This window comes from Octopus bimaculoides, chromosome 26 (assembly GCF_001194135.2).
Source record: "Octopus bimaculoides isolate UCB-OBI-ISO-001 chromosome 26, ASM119413v2, whole genome shotgun sequence".
NCBI classification, from domain to species: domain Eukaryota; kingdom Metazoa; phylum Mollusca; class Cephalopoda; order Octopoda; family Octopodidae; genus Octopus; species Octopus bimaculoides.
In genome coordinates, this window is record NC_069006.1 from 13481240 (window position 1) to 13491991 (window position 10752).

Below are 10752 nucleotides of genomic sequence, written 5' to 3' on the forward strand. Positions count from 1 at the left end.
ATATATATATATATATATATATAATACATGTGTGTGTGTGTGTGTACGCCTAGTTAGAATAGAGGCAGCTGATGAAGGAATAATTCCAAGTGGCTATCTGTTTTCCTATGGGTTCGTTCCATTGTCTGTAGTTCATTTTTTTAACATCCTGTACCCTGATATGCATCTATATACACATGTAAATGTAAGTATGTACATATATGTGTGTATACATGCATATATATATTCTTTGTATTATATATATATAATATATGACACACACGCAGATATACGGTATTGTAAAGGGAAGACATAATGATAAAACTCTTCCCTGTGCATCCTGGAATTAAAAGAAAATGCATTACAGCTGCCATCATATGTGATGACAAGTCTGGTGATAGTAAAAAGAAGGACAAAGAAATTCTCTTGTGTATCTCCACAAAGAAACAAAAATAAGTCAACCATGTCTACTGACTTTCTGCCTCACTGAAGACATTGGTTGATCTTCACAGGGAAAGACGATCAATTCAGGGCAGTGTTCAGAGGTGATGGTGGCTCTCTGGAAAGACTCTTTCTTTCTCTCCTTTTCCTATTCTTTCTTTTGTTTCTTCTTCTTAATTATTTATCTAGAGTGTCCAATCTGATTTAACTATCTGTTTTATATTCAAACCAACTATTTAAAAAAAAAAAGAAAAAAATCACCCCACCAAAATCTCAACACTACATGATAATCCCAGATTAATTCAAAATAATGTAAATAAATAAAGCTTACATTTGACAGAGTAATCTAAATGCTAGAGTTATATATTTATATATATATATATATATATATATATATCGTTGACCACTACATTTATATTTTTTTTCTCCTTGTTTCTCTCCTTATTTCTTTCTGTGTTCCTTTCAGTTGAAGAGCATAGCTCGAAACGTCAGACTTTCTCTATTCCCGAGCGTTAAACTAATACATCTATTTGTTGTTTACACCACCTGTCTTCGTCTGTTGTTTTTTCCGTAAATTCTCCCATTATGTATATATGTAACCCTTTAGCATTTAAAGCAGCTAGGGTCCAAATATTCTACGTTTTATGTTCAAACTGGCCAGATCTAGCCTGTCACATCACTACCACAATGTCATTTAAAAAATAAACAATCACATCATCAAAATCTCAAAACTACAGCATAATGTCAAATCAATTCAAAATAACTGGTTAACTATAGATTTTCTAGTGAATCCAGAGCCAGTATTGTAAGTTATGATGTTACGTATACGAATACACCTATGTGAAGAATGCAATTGAAGATAGGAAAAATAGGTAATGGGTGTATATATACATTTCAGGAGTTATTTCTCTGTCATCAGCACCACATCCAACCCATCCACCATCATATTGTTTAAATACCCACTAAGTTTAGTGGTATAACACATTCCTGATAACTAGTAATTAAAATTTACATACTAATTAAAAATAATGTGAATAAATAAGCCTAATATTTGATAGATTAATCTGAATGCAAAATGGTTAAATTTGATTTATAAAATAGGATTTTAACAATTATTAAATTCATTAGCTGCTTTAATGACATGTAAACTCATTAAATTTCTTATTTTGTACAGGTTCGTTATAACAAGTTACTGTGTATAATCATCTTGAGTATTTGGTCAATGAGTTTGATCCAGTTCTCATTGGTTCTCACAGCATCCAGCGCCCGTCATGACCAGTCAGGACTGGTATCCCAAGAACGTACATCACGCTTGAAAAACTGTTGCCAAGCTGATGTCTATGGTATTATGATCTCAATATTTCTGCAAGACGGCCCATTCTTGGCCCTTCGTTTGATGCTTATCTTCAAGTACAAAGTGGTCAGCTACACAAATATGTTCTTCACATCCAAAAACAGTCTCGTCATTATTCTCTTAATCTACAGACTTGTGGTTGTACAGATACAGATGAAGAAATCAAATTCACCAAAGATATCTCTACCGATTCATGCCAACCGGAAGTACCAAACAGTTCGAGCCATTCATGAAACAGAAACAAACTTCCCAACTCAAAGGAACATGTTGCCGATGAACCAGTCTCCCAGTAAACCCAACGGGCGTATAAGGGGCCGGGAATTCTACAGGACTCACCAATTGAGCCAGCCTGCTCTGAACTCGTCCAGTCACCAGTTGTTACCTGTCTACCAGCAACAACAACCATCGAGTCTACCTCATTTGTCCTCGAGGAAGGGTAAAGCACACATGAGTCACTCTAGTTTGCACTCAAGCCATTCTCACCAACATCTCACCAACAAACCACTTTTCCCTCCAAATCAAAACAAAATGACTCGGTCCATGACCACAGACAGAATCAATTCACCCATTTGAACACCTCCCCTCATCCTAGATACAATAACCATTCTCTCTTGCAAAAAAAAAAAAGAAACACTCATACACAAACAACAAAAACAAACACTCATACACAAACAATACTCAAAGGACATTCTATTAATCTTCTCTCTTCGTCCAGGACAGTCAACAGATTTGCCATGAGAATCATCCTCACCACAAGATGGCACCACTAAGTATTCCTAAAATTCTTAACTTTTATTTCTTTTGTTGTTGCTTTCTGGTTTTTTTTACACTGAATTTCTTTTGGGACATTGTTACAAGGATGGGTTTTTTTTCAGTTTTTGTTTGACCCAAGGTCAACTAAATGGGCTAACTTCTGATCATGCTCCAACTGTGACCATCACATTTAAATCTAGCACAAGGCTTCTCAAACAGTGCATTGAAAAGTGTCTCTAGGTGCTCCACAGAGTTTTAAGAAACTGAAGAGTTTATTAAATCCCTTATTAATTCTTGAATGTCTTAAAAAAAAACAAATACCTCATTAGTCATCATTTTATTTTAGACATCAGTATAATTAATAAAACATAGTAAACGATAGTTTCATATATATGTGTGTGTATGTGTGTGTGTTGTATGGGATATGGAGTCCTAAAATTATGTGGCTATCACAGCAAGCTCCTGTAACAGACTCAGCTATCAAACCACACAGTAACCCAATGCAGAAGATTCAATCAATGAAATTACTTGACCGTAAAAAGTCAGGTGGTTTGAGAGGTGAATGTATCTATTTAGCCACTTGATGTCCTCAGGATATTTTGCAGTCTTCTTCATGTAGTAATAATTACAGTTTGGAATAAAATGATATTTACATGTTTGCATTAATATGCATGGCATGCATATTAATGCAAAACAATTCTGTATTCAGAAACCAGTGCAAAATCTGCTCTATTCCTGAAGTGGCTCTCTCACAATGAGAACTCTAATTAAATTTAATAAGTTTTGACTAGAGACAAAAAAGTCAAGATAACTGCAATCTCACCTTGGGATGAACAACTCTACACAAGTCACTGATCTTGTGGAGATATACTAAATATACTAGGGCGGTGAGCTGGCAGAATCGTTAGCATGCTGGGCAAAATGCTTAGCGGTATTTTGTCTGCCATTATGTTCTGAGTTCAAATTCTGCCGAGGTTGACTTTGCCTTTCATCCTTTCGGGGTCGATTAAATAAGTACCAGTTACGCACAGGGGTCGATGTAATCGACTTACTCCCTTTGTCTGTCCTTATTTGTCACCTCTGTGTTTAGTCCCCTGTGGGCAATAAAGAAAGAGATATACTTAATATTTTGGATTAAAGGTGAATTTCATAATCTTGAAAGTGGTCTTTATAGGGACGATGCTTTGCTCACTGTATGACCGTGTTAGAACAAAGAAGAAAAAAACTTAGACACTTTAAGAATGTAGGTTTGTGTATCACATTTAATGACAACTCTAAAGTAGTAAATTTTCTAGATGTTAGTCTGGGTCTTTGAGCCTTTCCATAAACCAAATCAGCATCTACCTTCTCAAACAATCCTAGAGCTGTCATATGTTCCTTAGTTAAAAGTGTATCCTCCTGTATATCATTGCTCTGATAACCAGGATATAATTGACCATAATACTAGCCACTATAACGAGGCTCCAGCTGGGGCTGATTATAAAGAAAAAAATAGCACATCTCCCAAAAGGCTTTAATTCTCCTGCCTCTACTAATCTTGCGAGGTTATCTAACGGATGTCCTGCTCTAATTAATATCGAATTAATATGAAAAAGTGTTAACCATAGACAATAGAAACTTACTAAATCCTACTTTAACTGTCAGAAGGACTAAGGATAGAGGTGTTAGTACAATTGCTAATCATACGTGTGCTAAACTTCAGAAACTAAATACCAATGAATATCCTAAGAAATATATTGGTGATAATTACAATTATTTGCCATCTGAATATAATAAATTAATAAAACTAATATGAGTTATGCCTGTGATATGCCCAATATAATAACTGTGAACAGCCATAAAACTAGCTTACAAAAATGGTGTAAATGAAGTAGAAAGAAAGAAAAAAAGATCTGTTTGTGAAATTATAAATAAATCAGTGATTAAGTCATTAATGATGATAATAATGATATTGGTTTCAAATTTTGGCACAAGGCCAGCAATTTTGAGGGAGTGAGTAAGTCCTTTACATTGACCCAAGTGTTCAACTGGTACTTAATTTATTGATCCTGAAAGCATGAAAGATGAAGTCAACCTTGATTGAATTTGAACTCAGAACTTAAAGACAAAGGAAATGCTGCTAAGCATTTTGTCCAGAGTGCTAATGATTCTGCCAACTCAGCACCTTAAAATTATAATAATAATAACAACGACATTAATAAAAGTAACCCTGTAGATGTTGCTAAATTACTTTAGGCTCCACAACATCAGATTGGAATAAGCTTAAAAATAAAAATAACAATAGTTTATGTAGGAATATTTTGTGATTCATCCCCTCCCCTCCATTGTATAAGCTGCTTGAAATTTGGTTTGAAAACTTTTGAAGCTTCAGAAAAACACTTCCCTAAGTCCTATATCATAAAATCTTCAATAGACACATGGTTAAACTGGCTTACTCAACCATGCCTAATATTGCTGAATATATAGTAAAATTTAACCATAGTAAATTGATCTATGCAATTTATAATAATACAAACTACTGACTGTCCATCTAATAGTACTATTCATAGCCATCTAAATAACTGAAATAAAACATCTGCTGCAAATAATCAACATATTGATGTAGTTGATTCTAATAAAAGAACTATTAATGATAGTCACTGAAACCATCATACCTACCAAAAGTCAGACTAATCTTGCTCTATGTAATTTTCATAAGAAATCATTGTGTCCTATTAATAACCAGTGCCTTAAGCAAAATATAGTGTATAGGTGCTCTATCACTGCTTTTGACAAATGTTTATATCGGTGCATCCTCTTCATCATTGAAACTTCATTGGAATAATCACAAATCTACAATCAGACATAAAGACAAGGTTAGTAGTTCTTTTCTAGCTAAATTCGTACATTCGCTCATTGATAAGAGTGTTGGAAATAAACTTGCTTGGTCTGTTGTATGTAATGCACAACCATTATAAGGATGGTGGTAGTGATTGGTTTGGTCTTTGTATCTGAGGCATTCCATATCAATAAAATTAAATCGAATATTATCAATCAACATGATGAATTAATTATGAGATGCCAACACCTTCAATACAAATCGGTCCTATATGCTAACTGTACTTAACCTTATACTTAATTATTGCACCTATAAATATTATAGCCTAGATCAAAGCAATTGTATAATTCCCAAACCTATGGTTAACTATTATTTTGTCTCACCTTAATAATAGATTATTTATCAGACCATATTCAGACATTCCGTTATTTGTAAATTACTTATTACCCATTATTTTATAACATTCCAGCCTATTATATTGTATGTCTAAACTATCTTTTGTATATCATTGAAGTTGTTACTGAAGACCACCTTGATTCTATAATCCTACACCTTAAACTTCTTTACAATCTTCATTGACTTTGTCTATTATTATTATTATTATTATTATTGTGTGAGAGAGCAGCATATGCTGTCAAAGTGACACTGGGGTACAAAAATACGAAGCCCAGTATACCCATCATGACTACCGTCTGATAAGGGTACACCAGGCACATGCATCACAACTATATGTGCACAACATGGTAATCTCATATTAAGATAAACAGCACATGACCTTGCAGGTGGGGCCCAGTTAGACTTTTCTTCAGGTTGAGTAGCCCATCCCACTTGAAAGGTCCATGAATAAAGCTTGTTTAAGGATGATGAATGAAGTATGTGTGTTCCCAGAGGTGAATTATTCACATCCCAAAGAATTCCTCTCAACACATAGTTATGATGCTCCCCCACTACTTCTGCTCATGATCAGAAATGCACATATTGTCAGCCACCAAGGGACATGTTCAACTGGTTCAGGTCAAACAACTGACAAGCAAATCTGTGGTATTGAGCAAAATATTTGCTGTAGCCCAACTGTTATACTAAGACAAAGCAATGTACACGATAACACTTCCAATCAGTTAAGATCAGAAGCCATGAGAGCCACTGCCTGGGACTGCATCAGGGCATTTATTATTATTTTTATTACTATTATACACAGTTCATTAAAATTACTTTTATAATCCTGTTGGCGGATCCAATCTGATAGAAGTGTTCACTTTTTAGCATTAAGGATTGGCTATATGTTTACATCCATAATCTTCTATACGAGATCACATACCTGTCTGATATATTGAGGTGTGTATAAATGTATGTCTGTATGTTTAGATAGTTGTATGTGTTTACATTTTATTCTTCTTTGCATGTATTGGTTCATTTATACGTAAGATCTGTATATATCTCAGTAGGTCTAGACATTTTTATGTGTATGTATATATGGTTATATATAGTCACAGTGAGGATATATAAACCTCTTATAGGGATATTTTATCCAATATACACTGGTTTAATATATCATATTTTGAAGAGATATTTCTTTAATGAATATATTATATAAAATATCGTTAAATATCAAACATTATTGCTGAGTTAGAAAACAGAGATCTAATGGTTACAAATTAATTTATTAATTAATCAATTAATTTGTATCCATTAGATCTCACATCTTTCCTAACTTGATAATTATGTTTCTATATATGTACATATATATGTATGTGTTTGTATGTGTGAGTGCATGTGTATACACTATTCTCTATTTAAATTAAATGTTTTTCAGGTGATGCAAATATTTTGTCTTTACTTTTTCTGTGAGTGTATATATATGTGTCTTTATATTTTGTCTTTACTTTTTCTATGAGTGTATATATATGTGTGCATGTTTATGTGTATGTATCTATACATACATGTATGTGCATATATTTGTATATCTATATGTATATATAAATGTCTATATGGATATACACAAAAGGGGCTGATAGAATAAGTCCTAAGCTTACAAAGAATAAGTCCTGGGGTCGATTTGCTCGACTAAAGGCAGTGCTCCAGCATGGCCACAGTCAAATGACTGAAACTAGTAAAAGAGGGTTGTTTTTTTTATCACCAGTTATAATAAAAACAATTTTACATTAATCTGGAAGATAACTCTATACTTTTGTAGAATACAAATTTATTATTCTTTAACAAGAATAATACTGACAGTGGCTTCAGTTTCGGCCGGCTAAACCAATGTTAATACACAATGCATTGAAATCAATCTTTGCTTTATGTAGCCTCTGTTGAGATAAAAATTTCCTTAGGCTGTTAGGGTAGGTTGTGATGGAGAAATTTTTATTGGTTAAATTTGGGGTTATGTTATTGCTTGGAATTTAATTATGCATGTAGAACCTTGTACATATGGGTGTATATTTAAGAGTGTCAGCTTCACGTCATGGGATAGTTTTTTAATTGTTCACAAATAGTATGTAGATAGGTACAGGAAGTTCTTTTGGTTAGAGGATGTGCCAACAGTCTTAGTTATCTTTGTTTTATTGGATTTAATTCTTTGCTTTGACAATGTAACAGTCAAAGTCCCAAGTTTTGTCCAGTATTTGAAAACTTGGTAATTGGGTGTAACAACTTTCTTGGAACGAAATTTTTTGGGGGTTCCTGAAAGAATTTAAGTAGATGGCATGTTTTAGCTGATCAGTATGTTTCTTTACTTGTTGATGGTATCTAGGATATTTCTTGTTTTTCATTGGAAGGTGGAGGTAATCAGTCAAGCATGTCATGGTGTTGTTACAGTAGAAGTTTCTTTATCTTGTTCACAAGAAGATAAGGGTAGGCGTAAAGGTTATTAGTCTCTATGTTTCTCTTTAGGGGTTCACTTTTCTTTAAGCAGTTTGATAAATATGGGGACATTTTAACCTTTGTGTTTTATGGAGACAAAGTTTGTGGGCTTATGAATATATAAATATTTTCTTCGATTCTGCTTCAAATGTGGAAATTTTATAACATATTGTTTCAGGCCTATGGATATATGTGAAAGTGGAGCATTATAAAAAGTGTGTATACACTCCTGTATAAAACTGAGAATAAAATTTAATTTATAAATATATATATATGTGTGTGTATGTGTGTGTCTTTTTTCTTTATATGTAATTTCATATACTTTTTAAGCTATATTTTAATATTTACTTTAATTAATTTATTTTCTCTTTTTAACTCTTCCTGTTTTTGTTAATATTATGGATGGTCAACTTTCTGAACTTCTATCTAACACCTTAATTAATATGAAACAATATATCTTTATTTTTAGTAATCAAACCAAGCTAATTTCGGGCTTCCATACATTTTATGTATAAAGAGAAAAAATTGTGTCTGTTTACCTAGAGTTGAGTCATTGGTGCCACCATGGATGTTATTGTTATCTGATGTGCTAGCTTTCTTTATTTGTATTGATTTGGGAATATGCAATCGTATTGTATAATGCATGGAATGCATAGTAATGCAAACATGTAAATATAATTTTATTCCAAGCTGAAATTATTGCTACATGAAGAAGGCTGCAAAATGGTCCTACACTAAGAATGTCGAGTAGTTAAATATATTCAACTCTCATACCTCCTGACTTTTTATGATTCATGATGTCCTCTGACAATGGTCTTTCTCTCTCTCTCTCTCTCTCTCTCGCACACATACATACACACATTTTTTTCTTACACACTCTTTATATGTATTATGTATTTATGTGTATCTATATAGGTATGTGTATATAATGTGTGTGTGTGTGTGTATTGTGTAGTAGTAGAAGTAATAGTAGTTGTTATAATAGTGAGCCACATGACAAAAGAAGTTGTTGTGTTCAACAACTTTTTACACAGAGTGAGATGGAGTCAACTTAGTCAGGGATGGTCATCAGATCTGGCAGAGCTGAGTTTAGAATTGAAAGTGAGTATTTATCTCTCTAATACAAATTGACTACTGTACTCTAATTAAGCAATGTACACTAACTGACCTGTTAATAAACGTATCCTAATTAACCTTTGTACACTAATTAATCTATGTCCACTGATTAACTTGTTGATCTTATGTGTAATAAAAACTTTTGTATATTAATTGACCTGTGCAGCAATATTTCTTTATATTAAACGAACCCCTTCTTGACACCTAAACCAGAGGTGGGGGTGCAGAAATATTAATTAAAACAATAATTAAATATAACTTTAATTTATTAACTATGATTTTTTGTCTAATTCACTCACAAGTTGTCATTAAAGGAAAAAAAAATCTTAATAACTGAACTTGAAATGCTGTTGTTTAAAGTTGAATTAACTCCACTCTTTGGTCTGGATTATCTTCTTTAAGAGTTTGGATTATTCTTGGAATATGACCTTTCCAATGACTGAACTTCAAAATGCAATTGATGTTTGCCTTTGAAATTCTTGTCTCATTTGCTGCACAGATTTTCTTCGACTCTGGCATTATGGCTCTGATTTGTTTTCTTGCACTGTGGGGCTTGTTGATGTGCACAGTCTTCTGAAGCATTTCTTGTGGACATTCCAGTTCCGTCTGCTTCTGTAAGTGTTGTAAGTGAATCTGTTTGAAATTCCCTCCCAAATTCTCTTTGCACTTTGCACAAATTCAACTTTGCACTTCAAATTTTCAGATTTCCTTTGTTAAAAACTTAGACTGGCTCCCTTAATTATTTGTAAGGGGTTCAATCTAAAAAGAAATGAGAAGTGTCAGTTGTTAAAGTGCATATGGACATTTTTCTGGGAAGATACAACTGGCATTGGTGTGTTTGCATCCTCATAATGTAGTGGTTTTGGAAAAAGAGACTCATGGAATAAGAACCAGGCTTACAAAAAAGTGCAGGTATCAATTTATTCAAAAAAAAAAATTCATGGTGCTCCAGTATGGCTACTGTCTAATGATGGATAAAGATAAAATATATAACCCCATCATAATTTCAAGAAGGGATTGAAACCCTCATGCTAAGTTATATCTTACCAAGATCAATGCCCACAAAGCCACCCAAGCAACTCTTACTTCAATCTTAAAAATAAAATAAATCTATTTTTATAAAAAAAATCTTATCTCTCTCCTGAGAGATTTATTTACTGAATTTATTCTGAGAAAAAAGCATATTTACCGAGATGCAATTCGAAATTCCCGCCACTTACATAGGGGAACAGCGATGAACAGTCTTCTATATACTATATTGGATACACGGTGTTCGAGTGGTGTGTTGATTTTCTGTTTACTTCTATTTCTCTTGACCATATTATACTGATGAGTAGGGGTTGTATAATACTACAATAACTACGAAATCATGATCTATAAGTTAGTCTGTTTTTAAGGGGTTGGCTTTGAGAGTTGCATTTCCTCGCGT

The 10752-nt window shown here is 33.2% G+C and overlaps 1 protein-coding gene across 1 annotated transcript in view; it reads left to right on the forward strand.

Moving 5' to 3' along the window:
- LOC106878981 (transmembrane protein 26) overlaps window positions 1-9591 on the forward strand; it is a 21714-nt gene extending 12123 nt beyond the window's left edge. The window contains exon 7 of the mRNA XM_014928359.2: window positions 1595-9591. Coding sequence (XP_014783845.1) covers window positions 1595-2347 — 753 coding nt within the window. The 3' untranslated portion in view covers window positions 2348-9591. The remainder of the gene's footprint in view (window positions 1-1594) is intronic.
- The last annotated feature ends 1161 nt before the right edge of the window (window positions 9592-10752 follow it).